Source organism: Pongo abelii, chromosome 16, assembly GCF_028885655.2.
Source record: "Pongo abelii isolate AG06213 chromosome 16, NHGRI_mPonAbe1-v2.0_pri, whole genome shotgun sequence".
In the NCBI taxonomy this organism is placed as follows: domain Eukaryota; kingdom Metazoa; phylum Chordata; class Mammalia; order Primates; family Hominidae; genus Pongo; species Pongo abelii.
The window spans coordinates 53625391-53651009 of NC_072001.2; the positions used below are offsets into that span (position 1 = coordinate 53625391).

Genomic DNA, 25619 nt, shown 5'->3' on the forward strand with positions numbered 1-25619 from the left:
GTGAACAGCTAAATATCAATAGAAATCCCACAGTCTTACTGACTTATAGAACCAGAATACCCAGTTCAAGGTGAAAACAGCAGCTGGAAAGTGATGGGAAAGTTTCCACAAGAGTCGAGAAAAGGAATCCTAAATACTTCATATTAATTCTACACAAATCTCTCGCTGACCCATGAAGATCGTACACATGGGGCAGCCTCCAGGCAGCCCAGCTAAATAAAATAACTGAGCAGATATTCCTGCTGCCCATTGTAGGAGAGACAGTTTGGAGTCTGAGTACAATAAAGTTAGTCAACAACTGTCTTAGTCGGCTTGGGATGCCACAACAAATACCACACAGACTTGGTGGGATAACAACTGAAATAAATTTTCTCACAGTTCTGGAGACTGAAAGTTCAGGATCAAGATTCCAGGAGGGCCAGTGTCTGATGAAGGCTCTCAGACAGCTGCCTCCTCACTGTGTCTTCACACAGTGAAGAGGGAGTGAATAAGCTCTCTGGTATCTCTTCTTCTAAGGACATAAATCCTATCAGACTCAGGGTCCCACCCTCCTGACCTCATCTATCCCTGATTACCTCCATCTCCCAAAGTTCTCATCTCCAAATACCATCACACTGGAGGTCAGGGCTTCAAGATATGAATTCTCGGGGAGCAAGGGAGATCACAGACATTCAGTACATAACAACAACAACACACACACACAGAGCACAGGATTAACAGAGAACCCAGAGGCTGGGCGAGGTGGCTCACACCTGTAATCCCAGCACTTTAGGAGGCCAAGGCAGGCGGATCACAAGGTCAGAAGTTTGAGACCAGCCTGACCAACATGGTAAAACCCCATCTCTACTAATAACACAAAAATTAGCTGGGTGTGGTGTCACGCGCCTGTAATCCCAGCTACTCGGGAGGCTGAGGCAGGAGAATTGCTTGAACCCGGGAGACAGAGGTTGCAGTGAGCTGAGATCACACTATTGCACTCCAGCCTGGGCAACAGAACAAGACTCCGTATCAAAAAAAAAAAAAAAAAAAAAAAAAAAGGTAACCCAGAGCCTCTACTAAGTAACAATCCCAATGTCCAATATACACTCCAAAATGACTATATATGGTAATTGACAGGAAAATGTGACCCATATTCAAAAGAACGGTAATCAAATTAAAAGAAATCGCCTACTAATAAAGTTCATGTGCTCAAGAAAAGAAAGTTAAATGACACTAAAGACCTAGAAATTGGCTGGGCGCAGTGGCTCATGCCTGTAATCCCAGCACTTTGGGAGGCCGAGGCGGGCGGATCACGACGTCAGGAGATTGAGACCAGTCTGACCGATATGGTGAAACCACGTCTCTACTAAAAAAATACAAAAAATCAGCCGGGCGTGGTGGTGGGCGCCTGTAGTCCCAGCTACTCGGGAGGCTGAGGCAGGAGGATGGTTTGAACCCAGGAGGTGGAGCTTGCAGTGAGCTGAGATGGGCCATTGCACTCCAGCCTGGGCAAAAGAGTGAGACTCTGTCTCAAAAAAAAACAAAAAAAACAACCAACACCTAGAAATTCAGTTATGTGATAAATTTGTACATGGGTCAACATGCCTGTCAAGGGTGACACAGACAATGACAAATAAGACTAGCCTAAAGCAAAATGTTGACATAAGCTGGCACTCTCTGACTTCCCCTATCAGAGTCCAATACATTTGACTTTCTGACACTCTTACAGATCCTACTCTCTAGTTCCATTCTTTTTTTAAATATATATATATATATATATATATACATACATACACGTACACAATTTTATTATGTCACAGAGTTCCACTCTTACTCTAAACTGGCTGCCAACTACTCAACTAATTAATAATTAGATATTACTGACATTTTAGATGCGAACCCTATGAGAGAGTTTTAAAGATATTATTGAAAAGCATCTATAATTCTGTAACAATTGGTAGAAAAGTTCTATATATTTAAAAACTTAAGGCCAGGTGCAGTGGCTTACACCTGTAACCCCAACACTTTGGGAGGCCAAGGCAGGAGGACCCCTTAAGCCCAGGAGTTCAAGATCAACCTGGGCAACAGAGTGAGAAACCTATCTTTGCAAAAACGAAAAAAATTTTTTTGAGACGAAGTCTCGCTCTGTCACCCAGGCTGGAGTGCAATGGTGCGATCTCAGCTCACTGCAACCTCAACCTCCTGGGTTCAAGCAATTCTCCTGTCTCAGCCTCCCGAGTAGCTGGGACTACAGGTGCGTGCCACCACACCCAGCTAATTTTTGTATTTTTAGTAGAAATGGGGTTTCACCATGTTGGCCAGGATGGTCTCGATCTCCTGACCTGGTGATCCACTCGCCTCAGCCTTCCAAAGTGCTGGGATTACAGGCGTTAACCACCACACCCAGTCAAAAAATTTTTTTAATTAGCCAGGTTGGTGGTATGGGCCTGTCATTTTAGGTACTTGGGAGGCTGAAGTGGCAGGATCACTTGAGCCTAGGAGGTTGGGAATACAGTAAGCCATGATGACGCCACTGCACTCTGACATGGGCAACAGAGCAAAACACTATCCAAAAAAAAAAAAAAAAAACACAGAAAACTTGAACGCTTGGACGTTCACAGTGCGAGTAAGCCATATCAACCCATTATCAGTGAGTAGGGTGTTGATACTTTTGTTGATACATTCATGATAGGTTTCTACAGGTTTTATTTCATTTATATATATATATATATATTTTTTTTTTTTTTTGAGACAGAGTCTTGTTTTGTCACCCAGGCTGGGGTGCAGTGGCGCAATCTGGAGTCACTGCAACCTCCATCTCCTGGGTTCAACCAATTCTCATGCCTCAGTCTCACAAGAAGCTGGGATTACAGGCGCACACCACCACGTCCAGCTGATTTTTATATTTTTAGTAGAGATGGGGTTATCCGCGTTCGCCAGGCTGGTCTCAAACTCCTGGCTTCAAGCACTCCTCCCACCTCAGCCTCCCAAAGTACTAGGATTACAGGCAAGAGCCGCCATGCCCAGTCTTTTCCTGCTGCTTTTAACAAAGAGTTACACCCATCCAGAAATCTATTTAATGACTTTTCTAATCTACTAAGGATTGCCCCAGAGTATGTGTCTCTGCACTTGTCAAAATAAAATGCATGACCGGGTGGTGGCTCACGCCTGTAATCCCAGCACTTTGGGGAGCCGAGGTGGGTGGATCACTTGAGGTCAGGAGTTTGAGACCAGCCTGGTCAACATGGTGAAACCCTGTCTCTGCTAAAAATACAAATATCAGCTGGGCATGGTGGCGAGTGCCTGTAATCCTAGCTACTCGGGAGGCTGAGAGAGGAGAATCACTTGAACTCGGGAGGCAGAGGCTGCAGGGAGCTGAGATTGTGCCACTGCACTCCAGCCTGGGTGACAGAGCAAGACTCCATCTCAAAAAATATAAAAATAAAAATAAAATAAAATGCATACAGACCAATGCGTGTAATCCCAGTACTTTAGGAGGCCAAGGCAGGTATCACTTGAGACCAGGAGTTCAAGGCCAGCCTGAGCAACATGCCAAAACCCTGTCTCCACTAAAAACACAAATTTTTAAAAAATAAAAATAAAAACACAAAAAGTAGCCTGATGTGGTGGCGCAACCTGTAACCTCAGCTACTTGGGAAGCTGCAGCAGGAGAATGGCTTGAATCTGGGAGGCGGAGTCTGCAATGAGCCAAGATCACACCACTGAACTCTAGCCTAATTGACAGAGAGAGACACTTGTCTCAAAAACAAACAAACAAAAAAACAAACAACAACAACAAAAAAAAACCAGACAACTGAGTTGTAAATTATCTGTCTTAAGGTTAATATACAGAAATTTGATAGTAAAGGAAATTCTATTAGGTTTCATTATCATTTGAAGAAAATCAAGTACAGCAAACTTTTTAAGTTATAACATTTTTTAAAAAAACCTTTTTAACTTGACGTAACACCTGTCATCTGAGGTCTTATCAATATACATGTCCCTGAATATCAAAAGTCTTCTCCAAGTTTCTGTAGTTTGGCAGGTCAACACCTACTCTACCACTCATTAGCCTTGTGACCGTTGGCAAGTGATTTTTGATTCTCTGCTCTTTATACATAAATAATGGAGAAAACAGTACTGACATCACAGAGTTTTCCTGCGGGATTAATATATGTAAAGTGTCGGGCGAGGTGGCTCATGCCTGTAATCCCAGCACTTTGGGAGGCCAAGGCAGGCAGATCATGAGCTCAGGAGTTTGAGACCAGCCTGACCAATATGATGAAACTCCGTCTCTACTAAAAATACAAAAATTAGCCGGGCATGGTGGCACATGCCTGTAATCCCAGCTACTCAGGAGGCTGAGGCAGGACAATCACTTGAACCCAGGAGGCAGAGGTTGCAGTGAGCCGAGATCACGCCACTGCACTTTAGCCTGGGTGACCGAGCAAGACTTCGTCTCAAAAATAAATAAATACACACACACACACACACACACACACACACACACACACACACACACACACACACACATAAAGCATTCAGAGCAATGGCCACAGCTAAATGCTGACACGTTAGCTAATGCAAAAATGTGCCTAAAGCCTATTACATACTTCTCTTAGTCCAGAGTATCTTCCAGGTATTGGGTATGATAAATCAGACTAGGAAGACTATCAGTTCATATAGTAAAGGGTAATGTATAGCCCTATCTTTCTAGTCTAATTATGTTTCTCCAGTGTCCTCTTAACAGTAATAGTCTGCTTCTCAGGTAACTTTCCTCCTGTTATCTCCAGTGTACTACCAAACTGCCAGCAGAAAGCAGAAAACTAAGCCTGTTAAATTTCACTTTGCACACATTTTTCAATCAGTGAACTCTGTCTCAAGGTTGCTATATTATTGATGACTAAGCTCAAAAGCTTTTTGCTCACTTTCCACAAGGAGCTTGGTTTCCAAAGGTTAAGGTTTCCAGAAGTCTGGCAGTTGGATAGTTAAGGTGTTACGTTATTGACATGTTTATATGATAGTAAGAGGGGTAAACAGTGTTTCACAGACTTTAATCCTAATATTGCTCCTTAGGTCAAGTAGGGAAAAGATTATCATTTGCCTTTTACAGATTGAGAAGATAACAGTGATGTTCATAAAAGACTGTGCGGTGGCTCACGCCTGTAATCCCAGCACTTTGGGAGGCTGAGGTGGATCACTTGAGGTCAGGAGTTCAAGACCAGCCTGGCCAACATGGGGAAACCCCGTCTCTACTAAAAGTACAAAAATTAGTTGGGCATGGTGGCAGGCACCTGTAATCCCAGCTACTCCAGAGGCTGAGGCAGGAGAATCACTTTAAACTGGAAGGCAGAGGTTGCAGTGAGCCGACATCGCACCACCACAAGCCTGGGCGAAAGAGCAAAACTCAGTCTCAAAAAAAAAAAAAAAAAAAAAAAAAAAAGGACTGTGACCTGGCAAAAATATATCAAGAGTCAAGTCTTGACTTATCAACTTCAAAAAACTGCTTACCTCCACACACCAAAATTCCTTTAACAGGGTTCTAAAACCTCTACATGGTCAGAAAACTAAATACACACTCCCAGAAAAACAGGTAAAAAAAATCCAGAGCATGAGGTCAGGAGATCGAGACCAGCCTGGCCAACATGGTGAAACCCCATCTCTACTAAAAATATAAAAATTAGATGGGCGTTGTGGCGCGTGCCTGTAATCCCAGCTACTTGGGAGGCTGAGGCAGGAGAATCACTTGAACCCAGGAGGCGGAGGTTGCAGTGAGCCAAGATCGCACCATTGCACTCCAGCCTGGGCGACAAGAGGGAAACTCCATCTCAAAAAAATAAATAAATAAATCCAGAGCAATTTCCTAAATCCAAAATTAACTGTACCAAAAAGTCAACAAAATCTCTAAAAGAACTAACAATTTAAATTAGAACTAATCATATTTTTATAAAGTACAAGAGGACCAATTCTCCAAGTCAAACACTGCATTCACATTCAACTAATCTAATAATTACAAAGCACCATCTAAAAGTGACACCCATCTTAAGTTCTTTTTATTGATTCACATAAATGACTCAGTTAAAATTCCCACAGTCAAGCAATGCTTATGTCCTAAACTAACCTCAACGACTGAATTTTGCTTCCCGGTACCAAACTTTTTTTTTTTTTTTTTTTTTGAGACAGGGTATGGTTCTGTTACCCAGGCTGGAGTGCAGTGGCATGATCTCAGCTCACTGCAACCTCAAGCCATCCTCCCACCTCAGCCTAAGTAGCTGGGACCACAGGTGCGCATCACCATGCCCAGCTAATCTTTTTTTATTTTTTTTGGTAGAGACTGGATTTCGCCATCTTTCCCAGGCTAGTCTTGTACTCCTGGGCTCAAGGGATCCACCCGCCTCAGTCTCTCAAAGTGCTAGATTACAAGCACGAGCCACTGCACCCTGACCCAGGTACCAAACTTAAAGCATTTGACATTTAACAGGCAGGCACTTAAAAAAAAACTGCAATTTACTTATATGTTGAAAGATTTCCCAAAAAGAAAGGAGAAAAGGAAACCCAGAATGAAATAATAGATCAATGACAAAAACTAAATGACTACTACAAAAACTACTACATGAATAACTAACTTATGGGGAACTTCACAACTGAGAGATCAGGCATCAGACAACACGAATCCACTGGTCAGTCTTAACATTAAAAAAAAAAAAAAAAAAAAAGAAGCCGGGCGCAGTGGCTCACGCCTGTAATCCCAACACTTTGGGAGGCCAAGGCGGGTGGATCACCTGGGGTCAGGAGTTTGAGACCAGCCTGGCCAACATGGCAAACCCTGTCTCCACTAAAAATACGAAAATTAGCCGGGTGTGGTGGTGGACGCCTGTAATCCCAGCTTCGGGAGGCTGGGGCAGCAGAATTGCTTGAACCAGGGAGGCAGAGGTTGCAGTACGCCAGGCACTCCAGCCTCGGCGACAAGAGCAAGACTCTGTCTCAAAAAAAAAAAACAAAATAAAACAACAACAAAAAAAACAAGTGCAAGACTCCTTCTCAAAAAACAAAGTATGTGCCTCTTAATGTAATGCAACAAAAAGTACATAGTACTATCTGTGAGTATTGTCAAAGTATGAAACTAGAATCTGATCTTTTTTTTTTTTGAGACAGATTCTCACCCAGGCTGGAGTGAATGGCGCAATCTTGGCTCACTGCAACCTCCGCCTCCAAGTTCAAGCGATTCTTCCGCCTCAGCCTCACGAGTAGCTGGGATTACAGGTGCCCATCACGACGCCCAGCTAATTTTTGTATTTTTAGTAGAAACAGGGTTTCACCATGTTGGCCAGGCTAGTTTTGAACTCCTGACCTCAAGTGATCCGGGATCAGCCTGTCGCAGCCTCCCAAAGTGCGGGGATTACTGCGCCCCACCTGATCAAGTCCTTTTTTTTTTTTTTGAGACAGAGTCTCACTCTGTCGCCCAGGCTAGAGTGCAGTGGCAGGATCTCCGCTCACTGCAACCTCCACCTCCCAGGTTCAAGCGATTCTCCTCCCTTAGCCTCCTGAGTAGCTGGGATTACAGGCAAGTGCCACCACGCCTGACTACTGATCAAGTCTTTAGATTAACTACTAACTAGTTCACAGGAAATAAAGAGTAGAGGCTGGGCAAAGTGGGGCATGCCAGTAATCCCAACACTTTGGGAGGTGAGACAGGCAGATCACTGGACATCAGGAGTTCAAGACCACCCTGGCCAATATGGCGAAACCCCATCTCCACTAAAAATACAAAAATTAGCCAGGTGTGGTGGCTCGCACCTGTAGTCCCAGCTACTTGGGAGGCTGAGGCAGGAGAATCACTTGAACCCAGGAGGCAGAGGCTGCAGTCAGCCGAGATCACTACACTGCACTCAGCCTGGGCAACAGAGCGAGACTCCGTCTCAAGCAAAAAGAAAAAAGACAAAAAAAATACAGAGGAGAAAGAAACATGTTACATGACACTACAGGGATGCAGTCAACAAAATCCTAACTGATGGAAATTCTACAAGGCAAATGATGGGTTTCTTCCAACAAATAAATGGTAAACGACACCCCCACACCCCAAGAGAGAAGGTACTAGAGACTGAAAGAGTTACCGACCAAATGCTATGTGCAAAATTCTTTGTAACCTGATTCTAACAAATCAACTGACTAAAACATGAGACAATCAGTGAAATATGCTGAATATTTAATGATATTAAGCAATTATTAATTTTTAGGCATGATAATAATATTGTGGTTATGTTAAAAAGTCCTTGTCTTTTTAGACATAAACACAATAAAGTATCCATAAATGACATTTGTCTGGGATTTGCTTTAAAATTATCCCATTGAGGAATGATAGAAGAAATAAAATTCACATGGTTGAAGCTGTTGAAACTGGCCAATGGGTATATGGTAGTTCATTCTACAATATATCTTTGCAAGTTTGAAATCTCTCATGTTGGCCTGGCGTGGTGGCTCACGTCTGTAATCCCATCACTTGATAGGCTGAGGCGGGCGGATCACCTGAGGTCAGGAATTAAGAGACCAGCCTGCCAAACATGGTGAAACCCCGTCTCTACTAAAAATGCAAAAATTAGCCGGGCATGGTGGCTACAGTCCCAGCTACTCGGGAGCCTGAGGCAGGAGAATCGCTTGAACCCGGGAGGCGGAGGTTGCAGGGAGCGGAGATCGCGCCACTTCACTCCAGCCTGGGCGACAGAGTGAAACACTGTCTCAAAACAAACAAACAAACAAAAAAGAATAAGGTGGAAAATAGTGAAAGACACATTATTTATTCAAAGTATTACTACATTTGTGGTATAAGTAAAACTCTTATTTTAGTTTTGTATGGCACTTGAATTAGCGTCCAGTGAAAAAGCAAACTTGCCAGACACCAGCAGAGGGAGAGTTGTTTGCATAAAGCCTATCAAATTCAAGTACTGACCAAAAATACCCACTCTGCTCTTCATGTCCCTGATGTAAATGACTTTCTTTTTAAGAAATCTTCAAAATTGTTCCTGATATCCAAAAATAAAAAGCTCTATCGGAAGCTGCAATGCACCGCCTCCCTCTCTCCATTCCGCACCTTTTGGTTTAAAACACGATCAACTGTTCTCTGGGGCAATGGATGAGGTAGTTCGACTTAAATCCTGACTGACAGTACATCGTCTTGGTCCCCACAGAAGCCTCCCCCCACCCACCAAAATCCTTAATTCTTGCTAAAGAAAAAAGATCTACCATCAATATTGTCAAATCCCTCCCTTTTGGTTCCAAAAAGGAAATGTACCTGTAGAGTTTCCGCTGCACAGCAAACAAGGCACTGCTCCAAACCCGTGTCCTCTACCCCCTTTTTGCACCCTTCTAGCCCTCCCTCCCTTTTTTCCATGTAGAACTTGAGCAGAGCATTTGGTTCCCTTATCTGCCAGCAACTGGCGCCAGGAGGACCGTGCTCCCAGGAGATGCGGAGCTTGTAGGCTGAACCCTGCGTCTAGCGCGCTGAGGCCGCTCAGTTGAGCCCAGCCAGGTAGTCCCCTGCTAGCGCCTCTGCCGCCTCGAGAGGCCCTCGCCGGGAGCCGAGTGTCGGCTCAGGGGATTTCCGCGAAGGGGTGTCGCGTCGAACTTGCTACCTGCTCCCGCCCCTCACCCCAGAATGAACTGCACACCCGTCCCGCGAGGACAAATCCGGAAGCCTCAAGGCAATTCGGGGGTCCTTCGCCGCATGGAACGCGGCTCCCCACACACTTGCCTGCCAAGTCTCTCCTTTACCGCCCGCAACCCTAGGACCATTCCCCGCCCGGGCCTGCGTGGGTCCAGTACCATTCTCCTCACGGGGCGGACTCCGGAAGGGCAGCAACTCCACCTCCTCCTCCTCCGCGGCCTGTAGCCATCTATCGGGAAGCGTCTCCGGAGGCGGCAGCAGAGGCCGCCGGACAAGGAACGCCCAGGGAAACCTTCTCAGAACTAACTCAGCTCCGGCGCTAGCAGCAGAAGCCGAGTCTTTCATAATTGTGCGACCAACTCCTCCGGGTGACTGGCCACAGGGACGCTCCCGCGCCCGCCTCCGCCGGCGACGGGACTAGGGACGGACCACGTGAGCGGCGCCGCGCGGCGCGTGCGTCGCCGCCCGCGGGTCGGGTCACGTGAAGGGCGCGCGCTCCCTCGCTTCCAGGCCACCTCCCTGCGCGCCGCGCGCACGCGCTGGGCAGGTTCGTGCCCCCACGCCGACCGCCTCCGGGTTCCCAGAAAGTGGTGGGGTGTTCACGCCGTATCTCCGTTGGGTACCTAGGCGGGACTTAGACAAACTTCAGCCTCAGCTACGAGAGTGGAACTTGGGGAATCGGAGGTTGAGGGTTAAGGTTCCAGGCTTCCGGATCCAGTCTGGAGTTGCTGTGTGGGCTCATTCCGCTAACTAGGCCTGGCCTGTGCCGACCCGCTCCAGCAAACTCGAGTGTCGCAACACACTCTCTGTGCTTCAGAGCGAGTAGAGGCTTTAAATGTTACTCTCTCCTCGTCCAAAATGCAAAATCATCTTCTTACCCCAATCATGTTCTTTCTCTAGCCTCTCCTGTTGCTGCCGGTAAATATTCTTCTTGGTTCAACTATGGGACTGTCTTTTTCCCTCCAGAGATACTCACCCACATACACGCATACACCACACGTTCTGGACCAAAAACTGGGTTGTTCCCTTGATGTAATACGTACCTATCCACCTTTCTGTTTATTTTGCCGTCACACATGCCAAGGTTTGGCTATTAGCAATGGTTTACTAAATGTTACTCCTTATCTACTGGGAAGACCACAATCAGTTTAGTTTTCTTAAACCTGCTTTAACATCTTTCTGCTCCTGAAGACTTCGAGAGTTCCTCAGTCTGACCCTCAGGGATCTGACTCTATCTTGTCTCTTTTTAAAAAACGATTTTATTTTAAAATAATTGACATGACAAACTGCACGTATTTAAATGTCCAATTTGATAAGTTTTGACCTACCTGTGCACCCATGAAATCACCATAATCAAATGAACACATTCACCTCTTAAGTTTCCTCCCCTCTCTTCATAATCCCTTCATCTCGTTCCTCTCCATCACATGCCTTATCAACTACAGATCTACTTTCAGTACAGATAAGTTTGCACATACTAAAGTTTTATATACGGGAATCATACAGCACGCACCTTTTTCTTTTCGGTCTAACTTCTTTCATTCAACGTAATTACTGCCTCTCAAACATTATGACCCACAATTCACTGAAGTAGGATCTTCTCTCAGAAAAAAACTAATCCACCCCACTGGTTCCCCCAGCTTGTGAACAATCTTCAGGTATTGTGTATTTCTTCCCCATCTGGCAGGTCCAGCAGAACCAAGACTTAAACATGTTTTAATATATGTGTCACACTAAATTGTCAGCCTTGGGGAAGGCATCTTGACTAATTTATGCATGCATTCAATAAATGTTTATCTTCTGGATTTCAGTTGGGCCTACACATTTCCTGCCTGTAAGGACTTTATAATCTAGAAGGTGGAGGCAGACAAACTGGAAAATCAAAATAAAATGAGATTAGAGTGCTTTGTTTCGTTAGAACTTTGTAACTCTGGTCTTTTTGTACTCACGAATGCTTCGCTCCTTAGTTGGGTGGTGTAGAAATGAAACAAGATGAGCTCCTTGACACTTGCCAGAACTCTTTGGTAAACTGCAAAATTTAGAGTTAGAAATGGGGAACAGGATTGGGTGGGTGCGGTGGCTCATGCCTGTAATCCCAGCACTTTGGGAGGCAGAGGCAGGTGGATCACCTGAGGTCAGGAGTTCTAGACCAGCCTGGCCAACACGGTGAAACCCCATCTCTACTAAAAATACAAAAATTAGCTGGGCATGGTGGCAGGCTCCTGTAATCACAGCTACTCGGGGGGGGGGCCGAGGCAGAAGAATCGCTTGAACCCAGGAGGTGGAGGTTGCAGTGAGCCGGGATCACGCCATCGCACTCCAGCCTGGGGGACAAGAGCAGGACTTCGTCTCAAAAAAAAAAAAAAAAAAAAGAAAGAAAGAAATGGGGAACAGGATTTATCCTTTATTGAACTAATCAAAATAAATTCCTTAATTTTCAAGTGATCAACCAGCCTTGAAATTCATAGATGCTGACTTTCAATCAGCAATCATTTCTGGAGAATGAATTTATTCATTCAAAAAATATGTATTGAGCCAGGCACAGTGGCCCACGTCTGTATTCCCAGCTACTCCAGAGGCTGAGGCAGAAGGCTCATGTGAGCCCAGTTCTGGGCTGTAGTGCACTATGCAGATTGGGTGGCTGTGCTAAGTTCAGCATCAACATGGTGACTTCCTGGGAGCAAGGGACCACCAGCTTGCCTAAGGAGGGGTGAATCAACCCAGGACAAATTGAGCAGGTCAGAATTCCTGCTGATCAGTAGTTGGACAGTGCCTGTGTATAGCCACTGCACTCAAGACTGGACTACATAGCAAGACCACATCTCTTAAAAAAAATCACGCCAGTAATCCCAGCACTTTGGGAGGCCGAAGTGGGCAGATCACAAGGTCAGGAGATTGAGACCATCCTGGCTAATACTGTGAAACCCCGTCTCTACTAAAAATACAAAAAATTAGCCGGGCACAGTGGCGGGCGCCTGTAGTCCCAGCTACTGGAGAGGCTGAGGCAGGAGAATGGCGTGAACCTGGGAGGCGGAGCTTGCAGTGAGCTGAGATAGCGCCACTGCAGTCCGGCCTGGGTGAAAGAGCAAGACTCCGTCTCAAAAATAAATAAATAAATAAATAAATCTTGAAATATATATATTTATATTCAGTGTCTAAGAATATGTCAGGAGCAGTTATAGTCAGTGTTCGGTGATGACAAGATTGATAAATTCAGTGCTTCAGAAAATGTTTGTTAAATGTTCTTACACTTTTTTTCCAGAAGGGTTTTGTTTCCATTTTGGTCAATGGCATGTCTATTTTTCACTCTCACTAGATCACATACTAATTCTCCTGCTTGTCCTTGCCTAGTTACAACATTTCAACACTTACTACTATACTGTTTAAAATGCTAAGCAAAATAGTATGAGAATAAAATGATACAGTCTGGGCAACATGGTGAAACACTGTCTCTACAAAAAAACTAGAAAAATTAGCCCAGTGTGGCTGTGCGTGCCTGTAGTCCCAGCTACTCGAAGGCTGAGGCAGGAGGATTGCTTGAGCCCAAAAGGTTGAGGCTGTGGTGAGCAAGATCATGCCACTGTACTCCAGCCTGGGTGACAGAGCAAGACCCTGTCTCAAAATAAAGAAATAAAAAATAATAATAAAAAGTCTCTTGATTTTTTTTTTTTTTTTTTGAGATGGAATCTCACTCTGTTGCCCAGGCTGGAATGCAGTGGCGTGATCTCAGCTCACTGCAACCTCTGCCTCCCGGGTTCAAATGATTCTTCTGCCTCAGCCTCTTGAGTGCCTGGGATTACAGGCATGTGCCACCACCCCCAGCTAGTTTTGAGTAGAGACAGGGTTTCACCATGTTGGCCAGGCTGGTCTCGAACTCCTGACCTCAAATGATCCGCCCCCCCCCACCCCGCGACTTCCCAAAGTTCTAGGATTACAGGCGTGAGGCACCATGCCCAGCCTATATATTCTCTATTATAGCATTTACCCTGTTGTATTCAACCAACTTACTTGTTAATCCCCTACTAAACATTCAACTACGTGAGGATCATAACATTATCCATCTTAAATGCCTACTAAGTAGGTGTCATCAAGCATTCAGTCGTTTAATAAATATTTGTTGAACAAACAAACAAACTCTCTTGATAGGCCAGAATCTTAAAATGTTACTCTGTCCTTTGATTCTGGCATGCAGGGTGTCATGTCAGATTAAGATAAAATACCATTCCTAAAGAGTAGAGGGTACCCGGGCGCAGTGGCTCATGCCTGTAATCCCAGCACTTTGGGAGACTGAGACGGGCGGATCACCTGAGGTCAGGAGTTCGAGACCAGCCTGGCTAACATGGTGAAACCCTGTCTCTACTAAATACAAAATATTAGCTGGGCGTGATGGCACATGCCTATAATCCCAGCTACTTGGGAGGCTGAGGCAGGAGAATTGCTTGAACCCGGGAGGCAGAGGTTGCAGTGAGCCGAGATTGTGCCACTGCACTTCAGCCTGGGCAACAAAGGTGAAACTCTGTCTCAAAAAAAAAAAAAAAAGAAAAGAAAAGAAAGTGGAAGTAAGAGAAACATAAAGTTAAATTTCCCTTATAAAATCAATTATGTAAATATCACTTCCCCTAATACTACCCATATTCCTTGGAAACTCTTTGTACATCATCATGGCATATATACCTCAGTTTGAGGACGACTGCCTTAAACACTAACTCTGATTGCACCTCTTTCATCTCAGTGCTTCAATCTATTGGTATGTGTATAATTTTGTGGTAGAGAAGTATCATAGCAAGGTCAATATTTTAAAGCGAATTTTATAAGGTCAATATTTTAAAGCAAATCATATAAGAGGACAGGTGCAGCGGCTCACGCCTGTAATCCCAGCACTTTGGGAGGCTGAGATGGGCAAATCACTTGAGTCCAAGATTTCAAGACTAGCCTGGGCAACATGGTGAAAACACATCTCTACTAAAAATACAAAAATTAGCTGGGCATGGTGGCACACGCCTGTAGTACCAGCTACTTGGGAGGCTGAAGTGGTAGGATCTCTTGAGACCAGGAGGTGGAGGTAGCAGTGAGCCAAGATCACACCACTACACTTCAGCCTGGGTGACACAGTGAGACCCTGTCTCCAAAAAACTCAAAAAAAAAAAATCATGTAGAAGCTAGGCATAGCAGTATGCACTTGTAGTCCCAGCTACCCAGGAGGCTGAGGCAGGAGGGTCATTTGAGTCGAGGAGTTGTGGGCAAAACAGTGAGAGGCCATCTCTTAAAAAAGACTATATGGGGAAATGAACAATTAAAATTTGTAATTTAAGCACATTACCATTTACATTAGCACCAAAAAAAGTAACAGGTATAAATCTTGCAAAATATGTATAAGATTTATATGAAGGAAGCTGCAAAACTCTGACAAAAAAAGTCAAGCTCTAAACAAATAGATAGTCCATCTACATGAATAAGAAGACTCAATATTGTCAAGATACCAGTTTTTCCCTACTTGACCTATATATTCAATGCACTCTTAATCAAAATATTGGCAAGTTGTTTTCTGGATATAGACAAACTAATTCTAAAGTTTATGTAAAAAAGCGAAAGACACAGAATAGCTAACACAATATTGGAGAAGAACAAAGTTGAGGACTGACATGATACTACCCAGCTTCAAGACTTACTACAAAACTATAGTAATAAAGACTGTGTTTTGGCAAAAGGATAAACAAACTAAATCAATGGAACAAAACAGAGACCTCAGAAGTAGACCCACACAAACACAGTCAACTGATCTTTGACAAAAGAGAAAAGGCAGTTCAACAGAGAAAGGACAGTCTTTTCAACAAATGGTGCTGGAACAGCAGGACATCCACATAGAAAAAAAAAATCTAACACAGACCTTATACCCTTCACAATGATTAACTCAAAAGAGATTTTAGACCTAATGGAAAATAAAAAACAATAAAACTCATAGAAGAAAATCTGGGTGATCTTGAGTTTGGAAATGACTTTTAGATATAACACTAAAAGCACAATCCATGTAAGAAAAAAATTGATGTTGGATTTTGTTAAAATTAAAAACTTCTGGCTGGGCTCGGTGGCTCACGCCTGTAATCGCAGCACTTTGGGAGGCCAAGGCGGGCGGATCACGAAGTCAGGAGATCGAGACCATCCTGGCTAACACAGTGAAACCCCGTCTCTACTAAAAATACAAAAAATTAGCCGGGCGTGGTGGCAGGCGCCTGTAGTCCCAGCTACTTGGGAGGCTGAGGCAGGAGAATGGCATGAACCCAGGAGGCAGAGCTTATAGTGAGCTGAGATCACGCCACTGCACTCCAGCCTGGGCGACGGAGCAAGACTCCGTCTCAACAACAACAACAACAACAACAAAACTTCTAGGCCAGGCACAGTGGCTCACACCTGTAATCCCAGCACTCCGGGAGGCCAAGGTGGGCAGATCACTTGAGGTCAGGAGTTTCAGACCAGCATAATGAAACTCCGTCTCTACTAAAAATACAAAAAATTAGGCCATGCGTGGTGGCTCACGCCTGTAATCCCAGTAGCCTGTAATCCTTTTGGAGGCCGAGGTGGGTGGATCACGAGGTCAGGAGTTCAAGACCAGCCTGGCCAATATGGTGAAACCCCATCTCTAATAATAATACAAAAATTAGCTGGGTGTGATGGCATGCGCCTGTAGTCCCAGCTACTCAGGAGGCTGAGGTAATAGAATTGCTTGAACCCGGGAGGCGGAGGTTGCAGTGAGCCGAGATCATGCCACCGCACTCCAGCCTGGGCAACAGAGCGAGATTCTGTCTCAAAAAAAAAAAAAAAAAAAAAGGCCAGGCGCGGTGGCTAACGCCTGTAATCCAAACACTTTGGGAGGCCAAGGCAGGTGGATCACGAGGTCAGGAGTTTGAGACCAGCCTGGCCAACATGGTGAAACCCTGTCTCTACTAAAAATACAAAAATTAGCTGGGCTTGGAGGCGCGTGCCCATAATCCTAGCTACACGGGAGGCTGAGGTAGGAGAATCGCCTGAACCTGGGAGGTGGAGGTTGCAATAAGCCGAGATTGCGCCATTGCACTCCAGCCTGGGCGACAAAGTGAGACTCTGTCTCAAAAAAAAAAAAAAAAAAATTAGCCAGGCGATGTGGTGGACGCCGGTAATCCCACCTACTCCAGAGGCTGAGGCAGGAGAATCCCTTGAACCCCAGAGCCCAAGGTTGCAGTGAGCTGAGATCATGCCACTGCAGTTCAGCTTGGGCAACAAGAGCAAAACTCTATCTCCAAAAAAATAAATAAATAAATAACAACTTCTAGGCTGGGCATGGTGGCTCATGCCAGTAATCCCAGCACTTTGGGAGGCCAAGACTGGTGGATCACTTGACATCAGGAGCTCGAGACCAGCCTGGCCAAGAAGGCGAAACCCCAAGTCTACTAAAAATACAAAAAGTAGTCAGGGGTGGTGATGTGTGCCTGTAATTCCAGCTTTTGGGGAGGCTGAGGCATAACAGTCCCTTGAACCTGGGAGGCAGAGGTTACAGTGAGCTGAGATTGTGCCGCTGTACTCCAGCGTGAGTGATGGAGTGAGACTCTGTCTCAAAAACAAAGAAACAATCAAATCAAATTTAAATTAAAAAACAAAATTACCCAACCATGGTGGCACATGCCTGTAGTCCCAGCTACTCGGGAGGCTGAGGCATGAGAATCACTTGAACCCTGGAGGCAGGGGTGGCAGTGAGCCGAGATTGCACCACTGCACTCCAGCCTGGGTGATAGAGTGAGACACTGTCTCAAAAGAAACCCAAAAAATAAAAACAAAAACAAAAACCCTTCTACTTTGTGAAAGATGCTATTAAGAGAATAAAAAGATAAGCCATAGGCTGGAAGAAAATATTTGCGATATGCATATCTGATCAAGGAAGGGATGGTATCCAAAATATAAAAAGAACTCTTTAAAATTGATAAGAAGGCCGAGATGGGTGGATCACGTAAGGTCAGGAGTAAAAACCAGCCTAACGAACATGGTGGAATCCCATCTCTACTAAAAATACAAAATTAGCTGGGCATGGTGGCGCATCCCTGTAATCCCAGCTACTCGGGAGGCTGAGGCAGGAGAATCACTTGAACCAGGGAGGCAGAGGTTGCAGTGAGCCGAGATCATGCCATTGCACTCCAGCCTGGGCAACAAGAGCGAAAATCTTTCTCAAAAAAACAAAAACAAAAAAACAAAACAAAACAATAAAACAACTCACTAAGAAAATAGCCCAACTAAAAAAATCTGAAGTTAAAAACATTGAAGAAAGGTAAAAAATTTGAACAGACATTTCATCAAAGTATACAGATGGCAAACTTTAGCTTACAATTGGTTATCCTTTTTTTTTTTTTTTTGAGATGGTGTCTCGCTCTGTCATCCAGTCTGGAGTGCAGTAGCATGATCTCAGCTCACTGCAACCTCTGCCTCCTGGGTTCAAGTGATTCTCTTGCCTCAGCCTCCTGAGTAGCTGGGACTACAAGCATGCGCCACCACACCCAGCTAATTTTTGTATTTTTAGTAGAGATGAGGTTTCACCATGTTGGCCAGGCCGGTCTTGAACTCCTGACTTCAGGTGATCCATCCGCCTCGGTCTCCCAAAGTGCTGAGATTACATGCATGAGCCACTGCACTCAGCCCAAAATTTCCTGTTTTTGAAGGAGAGTTTGTTAACTTTCTTAAATGAGTGACAATGGGTACATTTAATCATTATAGTATTTTGCTGGACCTGGTGGCTCACGCCTATTCCAGCATTTTGGGAGGCTGAGCTCCCAAATGGGATCATTTGAGCTCAGGAGTTTGAGGTGAGCCTTGGCAATATGGTGAGACTCCATCAAAAAATAAAAAAGGCCAGGTGCGTTCACACTCTAATCCCAGCACTTTGGGAGGCCGAGGTGGGTGGATCACCTGAGGTCAGGTGTTTGAGACCAGCCTGACCAACATGGCGAAACCCCATCTCTACTAAAATGCAAAATTAGCCGGGTGTCATGGCTCATGCCTGCAATCCCAGCTACTCTGGAGGCTGAGACAGGAGATTCACTTGAACCTGGGAGGTGGAGTTTGTAGCTGAGACTGTGCCCATTGCACTCCAGCCTGGGCAACAAGAGTGAAACTCTGCCTCAAAAAAAAAAAATTACTATCTCTTACGGTATTCAGGTTTTATAACTTCCCACAATTATTTAAAATGTTGACATTCACAAAAATAGAGGTTTAAATTTATTTTATTTTATTTTTGAGATGGAGTCTTGCTTTGTCACCCAGGCTGGAGTGCAGTGGCACCATGTCGGCTCATTGCAACCTCTTCCTCCTGGGTTCTAGCGATTCTCCTGCCTCAGCCTCTCAAGTAGCTGAAACTATAGGCATGCACCACTATGCCCAGCTAATTTTTATTTTTAGTAGAGACGGGGTTTCACCATGTTGGCCAGGCTGTTCTCAAACTCCTGACCTCAGGTGGTCCACCCACCTTGGCCTCCCAAAGTGCTGGGATTACAGGCGTGAGCCACCACACCCAGCCAGAGTTTACATTTAGATAAGCAAAAGGAGGCCAGGCATAGTGGCTCTCACTGGTGATCCCAGCACTTTGGGAGGCCAAGGCAGGATGATCACTTAGGTCCAAGAGTTCAAGACCAGCCTGGACAACGTAGGGAGACCCTTGTCTCTAGAAAACAAAACAAAACACAAACTAAAAGCAGAATCCTGAAGGATCTGAAGTAGGACTATTGAAGACATGAGAGTCCTTCCCTCCTTATATTGAAAAGCTAGCATTTATTGTGTGGTTTTTTACTTGCTGGGTGCTGTTCTATTCACTTAACATGTATTAACTCATTGGCTCCTTTCAACTCTGTAAGCCAGATGCTATTATTATTCCTCCACTGCACAAAGGAGAAAATTGAGGCACAGGGCAGAGCCAGGATTTCAACCATTACAGTCTAATTCCAGAGTTTGTGCCTTGAGCCTTATGCTATATTACCTCTTGTGACAGTAAGTCACAACTGAGAAATCTGTCACTAACAATAGAAAACAGATTATATGTGATTCAGTCTTTCACAAAATCTTTACCTCAACCTGTTTAATCAACTAGTCAAAGATCTTTTTTTTTTTTGAGACGGAGTCTGGCTTGTCTCCCAGGCTGGAGTGCAGTTGTGTGATCTCGGCTCACTGCAAGCTCCGCCTCCCGGGTTCCCACCATTCTCCTGCCTCAGCCTCCCGAGTAGCTGGGACTATAGGCACCCGCCACCACGCCCAGCTAATTTTTTGTATTTTTTAGTAGAGACGGGATTTCACCGTGTTAGTCAGGATGGTCTCGATCTCCTGACCTCGTGATCCGCCTGCCTCGGCCTCCCAAAGTGCTGGGATTACAGGCGTGAGCCATGGTGCCCAGCCCAGTCAAAGATCTTTGTTTAATGCACTAGATACAAATTGTTGGCTTATGTGATTGTTTCCACATTAATCATGCCTCTGGCTTCTCTCTGAATGGATCTGCCATCAGTGTGAGTCCCTAGGCAACTGAAAATGAGACACACACTTTATTGCAAAACTAAAAAGGAACTATTTAGGGCTGGTGCAGTGGCTCACACCTGTAAGTGGAAGTCTTTGGGAGTCTGAGATGGGCAGATTGCTTGAGCCCAGGAACTGGAGACCAGCTTGCACAACATGGCAAAACTGTGTCTCTACAAAAAATACAAACATTAGTTGGGCATGGTGGCACGTGCCTCTAGTCCCAGCTACTCAGGGGGCTGAGGTGGGAGAATCATCAGGGGAGGTCGAGGCTGTAGTGAGCTGTCATTGCACCATCCCATTTCAGCGTGGGTGACAGAGTGAGATGCTGTCTCAAAATATATATATATATACAAATAAAAATAAATAAAAAGAAATGATTTAGGGCCAAGCACAGGGACCACGCCTGTAATCCCAGCACATGGGAGACTGAGACAGGAAGATTACTGGAGCCCAGGAGTTTGAGGCTGCATTGAACCATGATCATGCCACTCCAGCCTGGGCACTCCAGCCTGGGCAACAAAGCAAGGCCCTGACTCTAAGAAAAAATTTTAAAAAGAAATGACTTAGAAAGTTGACAACATTAAAACAATTAAAATTGTTTAAAGCATGAAAACAAAGATAGAGTCAATATATGAAATGTCCATTTTATGTAACTTTCTCTGTCACTTAAACTCAGACACTCATACATGCTTGGCAAATGACTACAGAAGCTTTTGTTTATATAAGCAGAAGGTGATTAAACCAGTTCCAACAAATTTTGCTGTACTTTGGATAGAGGATTAATGGATTTTCTTTCTTAGGGACTCTTTCAAAAGAATTACCCTCATTTGCTAGTGGAAAGCTTATAAAATGCCAACTAAAAATACCTGGAATGTTTCAAATACTAATCTCTAACCCCAGTACCTTAGTACGGTGGCTGGCATATCATAAGTATTCAATAAGTATTTCTTGAATAATTGAGAGGATGAAAATCAGGCTTCTTTCAATTGCATTATATGTGATATGCTAATCAGTTACACAATATGCAACTAAAAAATTTTTAAATATTTTCCCACTTTTTTTTTTTTTTTTTGAGACAGAGTCTTGCTCTGTCTCCAGGCTGGAGTACAGTGGTACAACCTCCACCTTCCAGGTTCAAGTGATTCTCCTGCCTCAGCCACCCAAGTAGCTGGGATTACAGGCGCGTGCCACAACGCCTGGCTAACTTTTTTTTTGTATTTTTAGTAGAGACGGGGTTTCACCATTTGGCCAGGATGGTCTCAATCTCTTGACCTCGTGATCTGCCTGCCTCGGCCTCCCAAAGTGCTGGGATTACAGGTGTAAGCCACTGTGTCCGGCATATTTTCCCACTTTTAATAACCTTTTCTTTGGCCTGTGTTTATTTCTAAAAGGGAAAAAAGTTCCTTCCTAAAGCTCTAAAACTCTGCCCCAAGTGACTAGATTTGGGCAAAAGCCAGGACAAATTACCAGTAACCATAGAGAGAAATTCCCCTTTGAATTTAGCAAAGCCCTATGTTGATTAAGAATATTATTGTTGGGGCCAGGTGCGGTGGCTCACGCCTGTAATCTCAGCACTTTGGGAGGCTGAGGCGGGTAGATCACCTGAAGTCAGGAGTTCGAGACTAGCCTGGCCAACATGGTAAAACCCCATCTCTACTAAAAATACAAAAATTAGCCAGGTGTGGTGGGATTAGCCAGCTGTAATCCCAGCTACTAGGGAGGCTGAGGCAGGAGAATTGCTTGAAACCGGGAGGCGGAGGTTGCAGTGAGCTGAGATCGCGTCACTGCACTCCAGCCCCAGCCTGGGCGACAGAGCGAGACTGTCTCAAAAAAAAAAAAAAAAAAAAAAAAAAAAGATCTGATTTTCTGGTACTGGATATAATCACATTTCTATTTCTATGATATATTAACATTGTTAACTTAATGTCAGTTTATTATAATAAAATTTTAACATTGTAAGATTAGCTAAGGAATATCCTAAAATGCAAGATAAATGGCATCAATTCAAAGTTACTGTATGGGTTTTTATGTGTATGAGTGTATATATACATGTCTCACTGTTTTTATTTTTCCTTTCTTTTTTTTTTTTTTTTTTTTTCTGAGATGGAGTCTTGCTCTGTCGCTCACTGCAAGATTTCAGCTCACTGCAACCTCTGCCTCCCGGTTTCAAGCGATTCTCCTGCCTCAGCCTCCTGAGTAGCTGGGATTACAGGTGCCTGCCACAATGCCTGGGTAATTTTTTGTATTTTTAGTAGAAACAGGTTTTCACCATGTTGGCCAGGCTGGTCTTGAACTCCTGACCTCAGTTGATCCGCCTGCCTCAGCCTCCCAAAGTGTTGGGATAACAGGCGTGAGCCACCTCGCTGGCCCTCTCTCTTTTTGTGTTTTAATTTTATTTTTAGAGACGAGGTCCCACATGTTGCCCAGGCTGATCTTGAGCTCTGCCACAGCCTCCCAAAGTGCTGAGATTACAGGCATGAGCCACCAAGTCAATCCTTGTCTCATTATTCTTTTTTCTTTTTGAGATGGAGTCTTGCTGTGTCATCAGGCTGGAGTGCAATGGCTCGATCTCGGCTCACCGCAACCTTCGCCTCCCGGGTTCAAGCGATTCTCCTGCCTCAGCCTTCTGAGTAGCTGGGATTACAGGCATGGGCCACCATGCTCGGCTAATTTTGTATTTTTAGTAGAGAGGGGGTTTCTCCATGTTGGTCAGGCTGGTCTCAAACACCCGACCTCAGGTGATCCGCCCGCCTTGGCCTCCCAAAGTGCTGGCATTACAGGTGTGAGCCACCATGCCCAGGCGTTAATGTGATTTTTAAGGTCTGACTAGTGTAGCCCCTGTTCATTTCCAACTTAATTTCCCATTGTATAAACTCCATCTCAAAAAAAAAAAAAATTCAGGCTAACGATTTTGGACTATTCTTAGATAAATTAGGTGCTGTTAATGGTTTTTCTAAAGCACTGTAGTTGAATGATCAGATTTCCACTTTGGAAAGATCACTGGCTATGATGTGGAAAGGGAATCAATGGCACAATTAATGGCTGGAAGACCCATTAAGAAACTGTTGCAGTACAGACAGATTAAGTTAATTTAGTGGCAGTGGGGATGGTGATTCCTGGAACTCTTTTGAGAGACATCTGGAAGACAGAATGGAGAGGACTTGGCAACTGCCTTTGTATATTTTATTTCTCTGCATTGAAAGGGACTGAATTTGGTCAATAGTTGGTGAGGCTTCAGTTGAAAAGTGTTGCACATACATATTAATACATTTGTGGATAAAACATTTTTCACATTTATAAAAAATTTTTTTGGTTTTCTATATAATTAAATAGGTAGCAGAGCCTATTTATAGGTGACTTACTAATTAGAAGCCAATTGGTACCTTTTCCCACTTAATCTAGAGAAGTGACTCTCTGATCTAAATTGTTAAATTGCTTTTAACAGAATGATATGCCAAAGTATAGACATTCAGTTTTAGCTGACTAGGAACTGTTAATATTTGCCCATAGCCTCCTAAGGAAGAAACAATTAGTGCCTTACTATAGTTTACAGCGACCTCTCTCCAGAAGTCCGCTAAGAAGTCTGGCTATTGCTACAAGTGCAATGCTTCTATCCTAAGGGCTCATACGCAGGTAATTGGAATTTCCAAAATTTTTTTAGAGAGAACATTTTATCATCAGTGTTACCTAGAATGGTCATTGTTTTCATTTTCTAGCACTAATGCTTTTCAGTGATATTTTAATTTTTGCTTTATTTTTAATTTGTTGTGGGTCAGTAGGGTAAGCATCACAACAAAAAAAAGTTCAAAACTATTGATCTGGCCGGGAGAGGTGGCTCACGCACTTTGGGAGGCCGAGGCAGGCAGATCACGAGGTCAGGAGTTTGAGACCAGCGTGACCAAGATGGTGAAATCCCGTCTCCACTAAAAATACAAAAATTAGCCAGGCATGGTGGCTCACGCCTGTAATCCTAGCATTTTGGGAGGCCGAGGCAGGTGGATTGCCAGAGCTCAAGAGTTGAAGACCAGCCTGGGCAACACGGTGAAACCCCGTCTCTACTAAAATACAAAAAATTAGCCAGGTGTGGTGTGGTGGCATGCACCTGTATTCCCAGCTACTTGGGAGGCTGAGGCAGGAGAATCACTTGAACCAGGGAGGGGGTGGTTGCAGTGAGCCAAGATTGTGCCACTGTACTCCAGCCTGGGCAACAGAGCAAGACTCTGTCTCAAAAAAACAAAAGAAAACGATATGAATAATTTACTATTTAACCAGCTGTTAGTATGAATATTTATTAAGAGAAAAATAATTGTTTGAATGCTTAAATGAATAAATTTTATAACATCCCCCAAAAATTAACTCAGTAGATTTTTATGATATTTGTATTTTAAATTCATAACAGAAGCATATGATAGAAAATGCAGAAAGTAAGAGTACAGGCTGGGCTTGATGGCTCATGCTTGCAATCCCAGCACTTTGGGAGGTTGAGGCAGATCACTTGAGCTCAGGAATTTGAGACCAGCCTGGGCAACATAGTGAGACCTCATCTCTATTTTTCAAAAAATTAAATAAGAGAAAAAAAAAAGTATACATGGAAAAGTCCTCACTCCTGTGCCCTAGCCATCTTACTTCCTTTCTCCCTAAAAAAAAAAGCCACTCTTTCCAGTTTCTGGAAAGTTATGTATCTTTCCAGATATATGGGCCTGTAGTATGACACAAGGTTCCTGTATGGAGGGAAGAACAGGATTTTCTCAACATAGCATCAAGACAAACTACAATACATATCAAGGCCAATCTCATCTGAATTAAAAAGAAAGTACAATGGCAGCAAGGATCTTGGTAATTTCTGGGAACAATATCAGCAAAAATGCAAATGCCAGGATTGTTCATCACAAGGGGTGGGACTTTGTTTTTTGGTAAAAAAGAGCCCATATAGACCTTAGTACTTTTTTTTTTTTGAGACGGAGTCTCGCTCTGTCGCCAGGCTGAAGTGCAGTGACACGATCTTGGTCACTGCAACCTCCGCCTCCCAGGCTCAAGTGATTCTCCTGCCTCAGCCTCCCGAGTAGCCAGGACTACTGGCGCATGCCACCACATCCAGCTAATTTTTGTATTTTTAGTAAGGACAGGATTTCACCATGTTGGCCAGGATGGTCTCCATCTCTTGACCTCGTGATCTGCCCACCTCGGCCTCCCAAAGTGCTGGGATTACAGGTGTGAGCCACTGTGCCCAGCCAGAATCTAGGTTTTAAGGATAATTTGTAAAACCTAAATAGCTACATAATTTCTTAAGCAATTATTACCATTTTTGTGTTATATGAACATCATCTATCTAGTACACTGTTAGTTCATTTTCAATTATTGTTTCATCATTCAAAATAAAACAAATTCAAATTTTATTTTAAAATAGAATTTATTGAATACCATAGTAAATTAAATACATAAAAAATTGTTTTTCTTG

At 44.1% G+C, this 25619-nt stretch overlaps 1 protein-coding gene across 2 annotated transcripts in view; it reads right to left on the minus strand.

Moving 5' to 3' along the window:
* TRPM7 (transient receptor potential cation channel subfamily M member 7) overlaps positions 1 to 10109 on the minus strand; it is a 128905-nt gene extending 118796 nt beyond the window's left edge. The window contains exon 1 of one of the 2 annotated variants that reach the window (XM_002825444.6): positions 9799 to 10109. In XM_002825444.6, coding sequence (XP_002825490.3) covers positions 9799 to 9801 — 3 coding nt within the window. In that variant the 5' untranslated portion in view covers positions 9802 to 10109. The remainder of the gene's footprint in view (positions 1 to 9798) is intronic. The other variant, XM_054531466.2, reaches the window with a different exon arrangement.
* Between the last annotated feature and the right edge of the window lie 15510 nt (positions 10110 to 25619).